The 15,931-nt window shown below is 47.9% G+C and overlaps 1 protein-coding gene across 3 annotated transcripts in view; it reads right to left on the bottom strand.

Annotated features, from left to right (window-relative positions):
* MAP1A (microtubule associated protein 1A) overlaps nt 1-15,931 on the bottom strand; it is a 463,228-nt gene that overhangs the window by 101,296 nt on the left and 346,001 nt on the right. For all 3 annotated transcript variants that reach the window (XM_069625155.1, XM_069625156.1, XM_069625157.1), the window contains one exon: nt 4,253-4,335. In XM_069625155.1, the coding sequence (XP_069481256.1) occupies nt 4,253-4,335 (83 nt within the window). The remainder of the gene's footprint in view (nt 1-4,252; nt 4,336-15,931) is intronic.

The raw sequence follows: 15,931 nt of genomic DNA, 5'->3' as shown, positions 1-15,931 counted from the left end.
AAGTTGGGAGATGCACTAAGCAGCGCACCACACACAAAACACTTTGTGCCATCGGGAGCACTGAAAACTGTGTGTGGTTGTGATCTTCACCGGCTCTACACACAGTCTCCCACAAACTACTCTTAGGGCTCTTAGCAGGTGCGACAGTGCCAGAACCTCCAAGCAGGTGCGACAATGCCAGAACCTCTAAGCACCTCTAAGCAGGAGCGACAGTGTCAAAACCTCCAAGCAGGAGCGACAGTGTCAGAACCTCCAAGCAGGTGCGACAGTCCCAGAACCTCTAAGCAGGTGCGACAGTCCCAGAACCTCTAAGCAGGTGCGACAGTCCCAGAACCTCTTAGCAGGAGCGACAGTGCCAGAACCTCTTAGCAGGAGCGACAGTGCCAGAACCTCTTAGCAGGAGCGACAGTGCCAGAACCTCTAAGCAGGTGCGACAGTGTCAGAACCTCTAAGCAGGAGCGACAGTGTCAGAACCTCTAAGCAGGAGCGACAGTGTCAGAACCTCTAAGCAGGAGCACCCTTGCCAGAACCTCTTAGTAGGAGCGACCGTGCCAGAACCTCTTAGTAGGAGCGACAGCGCCAGAACCTCTTAGTAGGAGCGACAGCGCCAGAACCTCTTAGTAGGAGCGACAGTGCCAGAACCTCCTAGCAGGAGCGACAGTGTCAGAACCTCCTAGCAGGAGCGACAGTGTCAGTACCACTAAGCAGCAGCGACAGTGCCAGAACCTCTTAGTAGGAGCGACAGTGCGAGAACCTCTTAGCAGGAGCGACAGTGTCAGAACCTCTAAGCAGGAGCGACAGTGCCAGAACCTCTCAGCAGGAGCGACAGTGTCAGTACCACTAAGCAGCAGCGACAGTGCCAGAACCTCTTAGTAGGAGCGACAGTGCGAGAACCTCTTAGCAGGAGCGACAGTGTCAGTACCACTAAGCAGCAGCGACAGTGCCAGAACCTCTTAGTAGGAGCGACAGTGCGAGAACCTCTTAGCAGGAGCGACAGTGTCAGAACCTCTAAGCAGGAGCGACAGTGCCAGAACCTCTAAGCAGGAGCGACAGTGCCAGAACCTCTAAGCAGGAGCGACAGTGCCAGAACCTCTAAGCAGGAGCGACAGTGCCAGAACCTCTAAGCAGGAGCGACAGTGTCAGAACCTCTAAGCAGGAGCGACAGTGCGAGAACCTCTAAGCAGGAGCGACAGTGTCAGAACCTCTAAGCAGGAGCGACAGTGTCAGAACCTCTAAGCAGGAGCGACAGTGCCAGAACCTCTAAGCAGGAGCGACAGTGCGAGAACCTCTTAGTAGGAGCGACAGTGCGCGAATCTCTAAGCAGGAGCGACAGTGCGCGAATCTCTAAGCAGGAGCGACAGTGTCAGAACCTCTAAGCAGGAGCGACAGTGCCAGAACCTCTAAGCAGGAGCGACAGTGCCAGAACCTCTAAGTAGGAGCGACAGTGCCAGAACCTCTAAGCAGGAGCGACAGTGCCAGAACCTCTTAGTAGGAGCGACAGTGTCAGAACCTCCTAGCAGGAGCAACAGTGCCAGAACCTCTTAGGAGTGCGACACTTTCAATGGATCCTACTGGCACATTTCAGGAGGACTGCTAGATTTTAATGGGAGTAAAAGAGAACTTGATAGACTTGCTACCATTTAGGTGTCTTTCTTGGTTTTAAAAGATCTTGTCATTGTTAGCATTTCTTTGGATGCATGTGTAATACAGTGGCACGAGGCGCTTTACATATCCAGCAAAAGTCCAATTCTACATGCGTCTACTGGTCGAATAAGATCCAGCAATAAAACATGTTTTTGTTGCCTGTGCATCACATGTAGATTCAGGGCTGGTCTTCTGCGGATGGAGAACAGGCGTGTCCAGGTGCCATGTGCGATGGTGCACTCTTGTTCCGTCTCCCAGGAAGGTTTGTGTTTGGTAAAAGGAACGCCGGGTGATGTAGTAAAAAAAAGTGTTTAAATGAAAATGATTTTCTGTATGAGATTATAATTGGGGAGATATGTCTAGGATTGACAGCTCTTAAGGCACTGTTTGGCATCGTTTTATATAGGACTAGAAAAAAGACATGACAAGACTCTGATCAGTTGTGGAAAATCAATGATCCTGTAGGTCGCTGTTCCGAGTCGCTTATCGCTTGATGATGCCCTGCACTCTGAAGTACACTGCACTGAGAATGGGCACGTGTGGCTGGCTGACCTACACGGAGCAGGCGTGGCGGGGAGGCGAGAGTTGATGTGCTGCTGCATACTGGGACCTACTGTGCTCTCTCCCCACCCGTTGCCTCTCCGTGGACTGGTGCAGTGCAAACGTCCCAGGAGCGTGCATTTTAGGGTTGAGGACTAGTCCTACGGCCACATGGATGTTTCGGACGATTTCAATCTCACATGTGATGATGGGGCTAAAATCCGGGGAAAGGGGTAGGGTTTCCACATGTCATGTAGCCAGTAATGTCTGGAGGGTCCCAACAGGTAACTATGCAACATGTGGTGCATATTGGTGAAACAGTGTGGAATTGCATAAGGAACAACGCTTCACCAGGGCACAAACAAACCCACCCATTTTTACTTGTATAAATATCGATGACCAGCCCTCCCAAAATACTTAAGAGCACTAAAAGCACTTAGGGATCTGAAACATTCCTCGGTTCACCAACTGAGTGTGGAATATCTGTTTCCCAGGGGCTTTAATTGGAGGACTTTCCTAAAGGTCTCAAATTCAGGGACCACTTGAGTCACATGTATGTGCTTTCAATAAATGGAAGTTGGTATGATGCATTTTTAATGCATTTGCATTTTTTTTAACCCTGTACCCATGCATTTATGATGGGTTCAACCTCATAATCTCCTTGGGCGTACACTTCCCACCCTTTACCCCCAATTATCTTTTTACCCCGTCCTGCATGCATGTTTTTTGTCACTTTTGAAATTAGGTTTCAAAATCCATTTTAGAAATCCAGGGCTTTTGCTCATTTTTATAATGTTATTTCTGGGGAGATAACATACTACCTTTTGGATCTACTTTACATTTTTGAAAACATCTCAGCTGGTTCTTCTAGTGTAAGAACGTAATACAAGCCTGGAGATGTGGTGAAAACACCACTGGCCCAAAGAATGTGCCGCAGATCCAAACTCTGTACGGAGTGCAATTCAATCAGAGTCCAGTTCTGCGTTACAGGTGATGACAGATCAAGCCAATTGTTTACACTGAACGATATGAGAGCCTGGTGGCGTTGTCTGAGATAGAGAAACCCAGAGCCTCCCTTGCTCGTAGGAATTGAAACATACCCAGTGAGAGCAATGGCTTTATTTTGGGAAGAGATTTATTTAGCTGGATGTATGTGGCGTTGCCACGTGGAGTGCAGAGGTTGCTAAAACTGTACACAATTCTAGGGAGGGTTAAAATCCTCATGGGAGAGACTTTTCAAAAACTGAAGAGTGAGGAGAAGACTTTTTGCAGAGAAATTCTATTTTGTTCCTAAATCAGTTTCCTACATACACCAGAGCCAAGGTTTGAGGAGAAATGTCCAATTAACCTGGTCAAATGCCTTTTCTGCATTTAGACATATCAATTTGCGATGGTCATGTCTTCTACTTATTAAATAGAGGGGGTCATTTACTCGTCATATACTCTGCACGCCTCTTCTCCCTAAAATAAATCAACTTGTCCCTGTCAATGATTTTGTTGATTGCTCAGTTCAGCGGCACCTCAGATTTTCGTGTGGGGTTTGGCAGCAGCAGTGACCTGAGATATTGGTCTGTAGTTGGAGCCTTCACTGCGATACGTGTTGGGCTGAGGCGTCGGGATTGTATCAGAGGCTTTCACTGAAGATGGAAATCAGTTGAATCTAATTGTTATAAGAACAGCGCCATGACTCCTTAGTAACAAAGTTGCAATATTAATCGTACAGGGCTGACAATATCCAGGAAGGCCACCATAGTTTTAATTGGTCATTACGATTACTTCTGATATACATTTAAAAGAAAAGCGCCAGAACTTACCTGCAGGGCTGGTATACTTTCAGGAGAAATGACACTTTTTAGGATATACTTGGCATCGTAAAGGTTATTGAAGGTGTTACTAACCTTGCACAACTGCACACTTTATTTTTCGTGTGGCACAAATAGAAAGGGCTTAGATGTTGTGCAGTCTTGCAGCGTGCACTAAAAAGGCGTGTTCTCTGGTTTGGGATTTCCAGATTTGTACAAAAGAGTCAAGAGACTGGATTCCATTGAGGAAGAATGCGTCAGCTTACCTCTGAAACAATGCCGTCTGCTGTGGAGTTGACCAAGATCACTGTTTCTAAGACATCACTCTTGTGGTGGAGAGTTCTTTGCCCTGCAAAAACAAAACAGGCAATGTGAAGCAGTTAGGTTGAGGAATCTGGAGAACCTACATGCAGGGCTCCAAATACAACAATTAAAAAAACTTCAATACAACTATATATGTGGCAGCAAATCAGCATCACAGTGTCTGGGGTGAAAAATACAAACATGTATTGCAAGTCTGACCAATCAGAAATGGTTGCCAGGGCAGTGTGCAGGAAAATTGATCATCAGAGTATGGTCACCTCGGGCGCTCGATTGCCTTGTGATAGCTGCTGCAAAGAAAATATAAATCCCGCAGGCAGCCTTTATGTGACCAAGGTGCCAGATTTCCTGTCACCGGCATTAAATATGGTTTATCGCTCCCGCCACCCAGCACCGCAGCTGAATTGAATCTGCCAACGAGATTTACACCTTTTATCAAGCACGCGAGAGATCCTATATGGAGAAGAAACATAAGTGAACATTGATTGTTCTGCGAGGCGCGCCCCTTCCAGGAGGTCCGAGAACAGGGCCTTTGCAGATCATGAAGGCAGTCCATGCCAGGCAAAGCTCTGGCTAGCCATCGTGGCAGCAGCAATCCAACCACCGCCTGCTCCCGCCTCACTTGGCGGCATCAGTGCGGGCTCAATTGACCTGTGCAAGATAAGTTAGGAGGACATGGGAGAACCCCTTGTCTGCAAGTAGGTACTGAACAAAGACAAAGCAAAGGCAGTGCCATCACCCTTTACCATGGGTACGTCTGGAGGTAGGGAGGTGTGTGTGCTTGCGCGGCTCACGAGGATTCTGGAATATATAGCATGGCTATCATGTCTGAAATGAGCAACAATGCCTTTCATCGGATCAGCAAATGACTACACATTTTGTATAATATTTTTGGCCACAGGTCACTTTGTCTGATGCAATCACGAACGCCATCGGTGCATTCATTTCCATGCTACAATAAAGATCTCTCCACCCACTGTCAAACCGGATATTAAATTATGCCTCTTATCACAAACGATTTGTATGTTTATTGGCCTACGCCAAGTTGCTTAAAATTGTACGCGAATAACTCTCTGCGGCAAGGTCTTGACCTTAGAAATTGATGGAAGCCGCCATCTTGAATCAAGCCTCTATTTTAGGTTAGAAACCGCCATTTTGGGGTTTTATACAAAGTTACCCTGTAATCTAAAATGGCCGTCTCGTGTGTCCTTGTTCCTGCCTTAACCTCTCCAACCTCTGTAGGAGAGTTAATGTCCAACCTGCCCTCAGGCTACATGTTAGGGTCATGTAGACCTTGTCCTTTGTTGACCTCGGGAGCAGGGGATTACTTGAATTAGCAATGTTAAATTACAAGCATACAAGAACAGTAATGTTATCCAAATATAATATGCGAAACATTGCGTGGTCTGTATTAAAACAATATGTAAAGAGTGTAAATGTTAAATTAAAGAATAATGGAGTGTGTTAGTAAATGTATTGAAAAGTAAACTGCATGCACGAATTATGTAAATTAGGAAAGTGAACCTGGCACGACCCTAGCCCAGTGCATGATTAACCTGTAAGAAGGCTGGACATCATTTTACAAATTGTATAAATGCGTCGATGTCCAGCTAGGAAACTCTCTCACTGCTCACATTGAACCCTGCTGGTGGTCTCTGATGTATTGACGGCCAAATAGCTATTTGTGTACTTTGTTGAATACTGTTCAGTTTTGTAATAAAGATTCTGGGAATCTTTATAAGCCCGTGTCGGTGTATTTTCCTTTGCTCGGTGTAACAGCCGTAATATTGTATTTTTTCTGATTCCACACCACAACACACTTGTTATTATCAAGTGCGCGTTGTCAAGCAACTTTCTGTCCAAGGCACTGTCGACCTCTGCCTCAACGGCAGTAAGAGCGAGATCGTTCATATTGGGACCCCTGCTCCTGCTTTCCCACTTTCACTCCGGCCGGCCTCCCTTGGCCCCCCGCCTGCATCTACCTGAGAGGCAAAAAAAACCTTGGGGTCATTTTGGACTCCACTCTTTCCTTCTCCTCTCACATTTCAGACATCTCTAAAAAGTCTATCAGCTACACCTCTTCAGAGGTACTCTACCTTTTCTCACTTTCCCCCACCGGCTCACGGTTCTCTCTTAGGGTGACGGATTAAAAAAAAAAAAGAACAGGACAGGCCATAGACATTGAAGTAGGACTAAAATAAACACAAATATAACTGTAGTCCTACTTCTGTGTCACTGGCCTGTTGCGGCGAGGGGGGTTGTCAGGGAGTGTGCTCACAGGCACACTCATTATCGGAGAGCGTCGGGGAGGGGAAGGAAGAGGAAATGGCGGCATGAAAAGCATTTCATGCCCCGATTCGTGCAGGAAGTGTCGTGAGGGACCCAATTGCGGGATTGATCGGTGGTGGGAAGGGCCTCAGTGGGAGCAAGAGGCAGGCCTACAGCAAATTCTCTTGGTAGAGATGCGGTATCATTCCTTGCCTGAAGAGTAGAACACGCTACGTTGCGCTACATTCCACATGCACCAGGCGTATCAGAATGGTAGCAGCCAGAGATGAGCTGGCAGCAACAGCACAGGGATCAGCCGGCACAAGGAGCGTGTGGACAATAGCGAGAAATGGGGGTTCAAGAGGTGTCTTTGGGCCACGGCTGACTTGTTTCACACAGGTGCACCTGAGGTTGGCATGTGGCTGAAGACACGTCAACGAGCTATAAGAGGCGGTCAGCAATTACCAAGAAAGGGGATAGAGGTACAGTGTGTGCACAACCCTTGGCCGCCGCAGGGATCTTGCAGGAATAATGCCACGTAGACACCGGCGCAGTGAGCAAAGTCACTGGTTCACATTCACTAGGACATGAAAATGGCTCAGCACCATTGGGAAGTAGGCGGAACCGAGGCAAACAACCTGGGCTTCCAAAAGGGATTCAAAGTGCGCCTCTTTTAATCGTACCACCATGGCTTATACCAGGTTGCAACTATAAGACGATGAACTTGAGCTGGTGGGCTCCTAAGACTTGGTGATGAGGTGGGCGTGTGTCTTCACACAGACCGAAGTTGTAGAGTCTTGCCGAAAAGCATTATGGGCCTGATTCCTGGAACGTTTTCCTATGGGATTGCGCCATTATAAAACACGTCATGAATCAGGCCCAATGTGGCAAATACTGCACCCCAGAACTCTGGGAGTTATCCAAGTATCGGCCTATTCCCTCATCAGACAGGACACGTGGCACCCGCACAAGTGAGACTAGGAGGGGAAGAAGGCTAGCCCGGCATAGCCAGTCCGCAGGCACCTACACGGTGACAGTACCCCGGCCACTGAGAAAGGTGCATTCATATCTGGAGGACTGCGCACTGCTTAATCCACGCTGGCCGACCTCCAGGGGCACCCACCACAGACACCCCATTATCTGAAGCGTTCTTAGAACTATTCTTCTCCACTCCAGCTGAATACCGCTTGCGTTTTGAGATGAAAAGCAATCAGAGCCGCCATTGCGGCAGAATAGCTTTCATCTTCCAGTAATGGGCATAATTGGGCACTTTCTACCCCTGCCATGACTAAGAGACCCTACGCGGAAAAGGCTCCCTGGCACCCAATGACTTTCGCAGCTTGATCGCAGCCAGAACGACTAGGTGGAGCTTGGCCAATTCTCTTTCCTCCATGTGAGCCAATATGCAGACCTAGCACCCTAAGGTGAGCCCCTGGATACACGAGGAGACCCCATACACCGCTGAGTCGCCTCATCAGGCCCGCTTCAGCCAATCTCTAATGTTGAACTAAGGGTAAAGGGCTAGCCTCTACCTACTGACTCTCCAAGGCGGGGTAAATTGGATGTGCTAGAAATAGGATCTCTTTGAAGTCAATAGGAATGCATGCAATTTTGAATGTCAATAAACGCTTCCAGGGCGGGCTGACCCATTGACGTCTATGGAAGAAAGAGGGTGAAAATATGGTCAAGGCGGTTGACGCCCTCAAAACGAGGGTGAGCAGAGAGGTAGGGTAAAGGTGCATTTTAAACAGCCAGCCAGCATACATGTTTTAGAAACTCTTACGGTTAATGGCACCCAAAAAACCGCAACTAAAACCCAAACCCCAGCTGGGTCTATTATGATGTATTCTTAGCCACAGCAAGGTTTAAAAACATTGAGGCTAGGAACAGTATATGGCATACATTACTTAATACAATCGTATTTTTAATGCTTGTATCTGCTTAGAGTCGCATGCTTTGCATAGGCGACATCTAGTGGTAGGTATGGAGTATTGCACATGATGTTTAAGTTTGAAAAGGGACTGTCATTGGTGGGTTTATACACTTTGAGGGTTCAGCCTAGAATGCAGAGGATAAATCTCTTTCTATTCGCTGTAGTAGAGAAATATAACTCCCAGCAGTCACCTTTAGGTGACACTGGTGTGTCATTCTCCCCACTAGAGGGCAGAGGAGTACCTTGATATCAAGAAATATGGAGGGTGTAGGCTGACAGTCAAGTTGACATTTTGCCACACAAACTTTCTGGCAGTTGGTTCTGCCAGGAGCCATTCTGTGATGAGTAAGAAATCAGAAGGCCTACACTGAAGGGATGCCTTCAGACTATTCATTCTTACTCCCAAGCACCAGGGGCTCCCCTTCCACTTGGCAATGTGTGCTGGATCCCCATATCAAACAACCCTGGGGTTGTCGCTCTACGCCTGCGTGGGCCCCTTCAAGAGGTGGGGTTCTGCACTAGCCGGAGCACAGTCCCCAGGGACTGTTGAGCGCTAGGGATCAGAGCGTTAGAGTAACGTAGAGTCTGGACCTAGTGGCACAGGAGGAAGGCGCATAATAATGACAGGAGGTTCTAGTGAACTCTGCCCCATAGACAGATGCCCACTTCAGGCGGCTTAGAGCCTACGGGTGGATCACCTCTCCCGGTCTAGCCTCACTGTTGGCTGCCCTGCAGATGCCAGCTGAGGTGCCGGCCTCATGTTCTGAGGCCGGACCCTTGTGGCGTTTGGCCACAGCCTCAGTGCATGGCATATCGGGTGTCAGGTGAAGGTTGGGATGGGGTACCGCCGCTCATGAGGAGATCCACCTAGGGCCCTGGCAGGGCACCCTCTCAGGTCTCTTTAGCATGAAACCCATGTCATGGTGATAGTTATGAAAACCCTGGCACCTGGGGGTAGATTGGTTAAGGGTCAATGCCCAAGCAGTTTTTCCATCTGCATGGATACTCTTAATGTGTGAAACCTAGGGGACTCCTGGAAATACCCAGAGGGGAATACAAGGGTTGCTGAGTTTGGATGTGTGTAAATAGTGGAGTATACCCAGATATGTACCACTTGATTCCACTGGCACCTATACGTCAGGATATATGAACCACAATAAAAGTGGCAGGTTGAGGTAATAGCCCACACTATTTGCAGCGGTCACGCGATGTGTGATGCATGATTCGAGCAAGGTATAAGGTAAAGGAAAAGATGGGTTAGAAATCCACGCAGGGCAACTAAAATTAGGAAACACGCATTGGCAATGCCAATAGATTTGGGATTGTGTGATGGCATGGGAAAGGAACTTTCCAGGCACTGTCATCGTGGTAGTAACTGGTCATTGATGGTGGCAGCTGCAAAATGGTACACACACCTGGGCATCTAATAGTAGTGCATGGCAAATGCCTAATTATACACAAGCCAAAACTGTTGGCTTTGCCAATGCTTGTTTTAACAGGACTTGAGTGACAGACACAAATACGGCCTGATTCTCAGAAGCCCTTTATAAATGGCATACTCATTGAATAATGATCTGAATCAGGCCCATAGTCATGGTGTGTGGCAATATTGCCCTTCTGCCACATCTGCTCCCATGCCCCCCCCCCCCACCCCCAACCTCCCTTCGGATATAGTGAAGAACCTAGGCTGCACTGTGGACTCAGGCCCAACCCCCTCTCATCAGATCAACAACGTGTCAAAATGCTGTCACTACTACCCCAAACTTCTCAGACGCATTTTCCCTACCTCTCCTTTCCGAGCAGACTCGCAGCTGCTTTGTCTACTGTAAAGTCGAGACTGGACCAATTCAACAAACTCCAAAGAGCCCAAAACGCTGCTGCTAAACTGCTCCTTGCCCTGAATCTAAGAGACCACATCTCTCCAGCTCTCCAAACCCTCCACTGGCTCCCAGTCAGACGAAGGGCCATCTTCAAGACCCTATGCATTACCCACCGAGCAGTGCACAAGACCGACCCAACGTACCTACAAGAGAAGATAAAACCCTACCTCCCATCCCGCACCCTAAGATCACGCTCTGCCCGCTTTCTAGAGATTCCAACCTCTAATTCTGTCAGGATTGGAGGATCCACCTTCTCAACCTTGGCCCCAACTCTGTGGAACTCACCCCCCCCCCACATATTCTACACACCCAGGATTATATGACCATCCGCAAAGCTCTAAAAACGTAGCTCTTTCCTTAAGGCCAACCACGACTATCTGAGGTGACTGAGCCTGTGCAACCCGATGACAAATGCTCAATCAGATCCCAAGCAATGACGCCACTGAATATGCGTATTAAGTCACTATTAAGCAAACACGCGCTTGAAATCTTAGATCATAACTCCACCCAAACACTCCCCTCCCATATCACTAGGTTTACTCTCTATTCTACACCATCACACAATTAGAGTGCAGCTACACCCCTTGATCAATTTCGGCCTAGCTGCTCACATACGAACATTACCCCACGATCACCTCATCCTTCTAATAAAACGCAGCTACATCCCATGACAAACCAGCATAGCTGCACACATAAGTGTCCTACACAGGCCAACGCAGCCAGAACAGTCTTGGTGTCCACCCGTCAGACTGCACACATTCAACTGATAACAATATCAACACAGCTAATGCCAGAATGCAGCTACCATTAGGCAATTACATCAGCTGCACACATAATCGGTGCACCTAAGCACCCTATGACACCTTACTCTCTCAACTGACCTTGACCACGGTCCCCGAGGGCGTTCAACCATTCAGCGCTTTGAGGTTATACCAATAATATATAGAGTGCTATATAAATGCAAAATAACATAACATAAATCGAGTGGCTGAAGGCAGACCTAGTTACACATTTGTTTTCCCCTGTCCCCATATATATGGTCACCCATATAATATTGCCGCAACCTTTTCCCTGCGATATTATTTATGGCGAACATATATATGGGGATGATATTACCCGATACCCCTCAGCCATGTACACACAGCGGGCATGTGCACACACATCACAACGTGGCCATGTTGGGGGGATGGTAGTCTCGGCTCAATCGTCTACTCTAATCGATGGGAACTTTCTTCATACAGTAAATCCAGTCGCACAAAACAGTAATCCCCGAAACCAGGTACTAGCTGCCACTGAAAGGACTGGCCCTTTCTAACCAGAACCAGCTGCCGTGTGTTGCATTGTCCTAGCGCTTAAGCAAGAGCGCTTTCTTCTGGCATCTTAATCCCTGCAGAGGAGGGATAAGGCCAGTGGTGCTAGGACCTCACAGTATCTAAGTGGGCGACCTAAATCACAAGAGAAACAGGGAACCTGCGGACACTTGGCACCACCACCGTATACTCGTACAGAGTCCTGAAGTGGACGCCATTTTAAGTCTTAAGAAAGACAGGGACTTTACCATGCACAGCTTTAGTCGTTTGAATGAAATTCTGGCTGTAATGGGGAGCCAGTGGAGTGGTCTAAGAGCAGGCGACATATCAGCCTGTTACGGTAAATTCATAACCATACAAGCGGCCGTGTCCTGTAGCAGCCAAAGGGCATGCATGGAAACATTCAGCGGCACTTGCATAAAGGGAGTTACAGTAATCAAATCTAGCGCCCACAACACCTCTGTGAGAGGTAGCACTATGGTGTTCTGACAGCAAAGGTCTTCTCTGCCCGAGTAGCATCAATTGAAAGTTAATGGACCGCAACAGGTGGGCTACCCGAGATGCCATGGGGAGTTCTGAAACAGGAAATGCCCCTGGTGTCTTAATGGCCATTAAGGGATTGACACGGTCACCTGCTGAGGTTCATTCTGAATAAAGCCCTCTGCACTGCCCATAAATCACTACACAGATAAGGAGCTGAATCCCTCCAAGCAAAAATCACCGATTCCAACCAGATTTACAATCTAGCACCGACCTCCAAACAGAAACAAGACAAAACGAGAAAAGAACATTCGGCGGAAACGCCTTCTCCCATCAGAGAGCCAAATTATGGAACTCGATCCTGGACGACGGAAGACCACCTAACTTTCAGGAAACATACTAAAAACCTGGCTATTCAACTCGCCGAGATAAACATAGACCAACTATACAACAACCACTCCAAGGAGTGGACCACCCCAACCTCATACAATGCCCGCTTCTACAACACGAGAAATACCGGCAGAAAGAAACAATAATATAGCTACATAATATCCAAAGGGCTAGTGAAACAACCCACCAATACACTCTAACCGAACAGCACTCTCTAGCCAAACCAAAAAAACCAATAACCTCCGACAGCAAACAACACAGACACTGGACGCCACCCTTCCAGACACAACAAGCCCCAGTACTCAAAACAAAAGCACACACAGAAAGCTCTCACGCACAAACGCCAGTTCCTCCTGGTTCTGCACGCATCAAAAGACAAAAACACCATTTATCCAATGGCTCTCTCTGCACTGGGACAAAATCTGAGGATGGCGTCCCTTCGCCCCTAGGGGGAGCCCTTTCCCATGGGGCCAGAGCGGTGCGTCCACAGTACAATAGTCCCCCTGGGGGTGGTGCACCGAGGAAGGATCACATGGGAGAGGAAGCCCCTCGGGGACGACAAGTCTCAGAACATGGTACACCCCTGCTTCAGTACACCCCACCCCTTCTCCATTGCCAAATCCCCGCCTCTTTAGATAGAGCCAAAGTGTTCTGTTGTCAAGTCACTCAACCTAACATACTTGACAAGACTAAAATACCAGAGAATACAAAGTATGTCACATATGGTTTCAAAACAAGTACTGTGAAGAAGGTGATGACTGGGAGTCCAAGGATCCCTCTAGAGAACCAGAGTGAGTAGTCTAGATTCTCATGGTGTGAGATTGGCTCAAAGCAATACAACAATCCAGCACAGGGGCTTAAAGGCAGATCAACTTAGATGCAAAGCAAGACCTGTCCACCTAGGAGGACCTGCGGGAGATGTGCACAGGGTGAGCAAATGAGAGCTGAAAGGAAAGCCGTGAACAGAGAAGGAGAATCCGAACATGGTCCAGGATTAAAGGACTACTCTGGCTGCTGCTGAGTCGAACCTCTGGCTATCACAGGCCCTAGCAAAGTACCTGGCAGTCAGTACGCGGAGCCAGGAAGAATCAGACATCTGCAGAGCCGCTGCAGACCCTGACGGTTACCCAAACGCTACCAGTGCCTCGAGAAGGGACACTGCTGCTTGGGAAATGCTGTTACCTGCACAGAAGAGACAAACAGGTTTGCGGGCTACCCGAGAGGTGCTAGAAGTCGGGGAAAGCAAGGGGGTGAAAGCAGAAGCTGGAATGAGAGGACCCTGGGACCCTGAGAAGAGATTGCAAGTCTGAGACCCGCACTCGTACTGAAGTCAAAGTATTAAAGGGCCTGGGACCCCAGAATAATCAAGATAGAGAAAAAGGAATCGTATGTTTGGCAGGAAAGTGAACTAAACAGATAGGATAGTGAATTCCGAGTCTTGGGGCCACACCCACATGAGAAGCCGAGAATAAGAGCATCTGGGAACCTGATTGTACAAGAAGCAAACAAGAAGAGTTGTGTGCTTGCAGGGGCGTAAACCAGTGGATACAACACTACATTGCGAGGCTGGGACCTGCATCCATATAAGACGGAAGCATCAAGTAAAGCAGAGTTAGAGGGTCTGCGAAACAGACAGCTTGGCAGGAGAGTAGAGCAAGCTGCTCAGAATACTGAGAGTCTGGAAACCGCACCCACATGAGAGGATGAGAATAAGCGGGTCGAGAACCCTGGAACTGGAAAGGACTAACTAGAATTAATCCTATGCTCGGGAGGGGACTGTGTCAAGTTGGTGGGTTAAAGAACTGTGCATCTGGTATCCTTGTGAATTACCCAGTGACATTTATCCAAGAGGATATGGGGCTCAAGAGCCCAAAAGGAAGGAAATTAGAACAAGGGGAGTCTAGGAGAAAGAAGCACATCCCTAGCCTGGAGTTTTATCTTTGTGAACACTGTGATGTCATCGGTTTTGGATTACCCTAGAGACTGGGAACTTATCTTTCGGTTGGAACTACCATGAACACTTTACTTTGGGAAGAGATCTGCCTTGAACAGTAGGTTTAAGTTATTAGTGTTAGAGGTCAGCTGTTTTAGACATGACAGACCGACTTTAGTTTTGGACCTCCTGACAGTTTCACTAGTTGTCTTTGAGGCAGAGAAACCCCTCTTAGTTTTAGGGACAGAGGCCTTTTTTCAACCCTTTCTTGATCAATAAAAGTGTGGACCCAAAAATGTGCCACCAGTGTCTCCGAGCCTTACCTCTGCACCCTTACATCACTAACAAATCGAGCCCACCTTACCTTACCAAGCCATGTGAGTGCCTGGAGGCCATGAAAATGTCACTGCTGCGTGGTATTAATCAACTTAACATAACAAAGTTCCAGCATCGTGGCATAAGAAGGAGGGGGTTATTTACTCAATCCCAGCAAGTTTTCAAATATCCATGATTCGATGTCTTAAAATACGAGTTGAACTTGACAGGGTATCCCCTTCAAGCTTGAAAACAATCCGAGTATCGTTTACGTAGTCTTGGAATTCCACTCCAGGACCGCGCAGCAGATCATGGAGTGGGTTGAGATCAAGATGAAAGAAGATTGGAGAAATACAGGCTCCCTCTGGGACTCCAAATTCTACTACAGCCGGGTCAGAAAACGAGCTGCCCAATTTCATACGCGATATTCTGCTGTAAAGAAAGGAAGCAGTCCATGAAGCCGCTTTCTTGGAGGTGCCTATAATCTTACAAAATGGCTGCAAGAGGACATTGTGGGCCAAGGTGTCAAAGGCGGCTGCCAAGTCCAAGAGCATCAGGAGGCCTGGAAAACCCTGCTCCATATTGTGCCGTTAGGGCCTGCTCTGTGCCTCTACGAGGACCGAATCCAGAGAGACGATTGCCAAGTAAACACCTTGTTTCCAGGAAGGGCTGTGGTTGGGAAGACACTGCATCAGAGTTTCAACGTTAAAGGAACGTAAGATATAGGGCGGCAGTTTGCACAGTCCTCTGGGTCAAGGCTGGCTTTCTTCAATAACGCAGTTGCACGCTCCCAGAACTGCCATTAAAACCATTTTGGGCACTCAGTATTTTTGAGCAGAGGCCAGTAGGGGGTCTGGGCTTATTTTTGAAAAGGTGGAGCAAAACCCCCCAGACGCTATTGCACATACATAAAGGCCACATTACGAGTTTGGCGGTAAGTGCTAAAGTTGGCAGTAAAAACGACTCCAAAGTACGAGTTTGGGCCTGGAGTGGAACATTTGCCTCTAGGAAAATCCTGGAGGTAAATCATCCAACTCACTAGAATCGTCAGAATTTCTGTCGCAGTAATCTCGTCACAGTAATTCTGCCAAAAAAGCCCCATTGAGTCCAACGGA

This window comes from Ambystoma mexicanum, chromosome 11 (genome assembly GCF_040938575.1).
Source record: "Ambystoma mexicanum isolate Mex_15411 chromosome 11, UKY_AmexF1_1, whole genome shotgun sequence".
Lineage (NCBI taxonomy): Eukaryota > Metazoa > Chordata > Amphibia > Caudata > Ambystomatidae > Ambystoma > Ambystoma mexicanum.
Note: the sequence above shows the minus strand (reverse complement) of the source record. Positions and strands in the feature narration are given on the sequence as shown.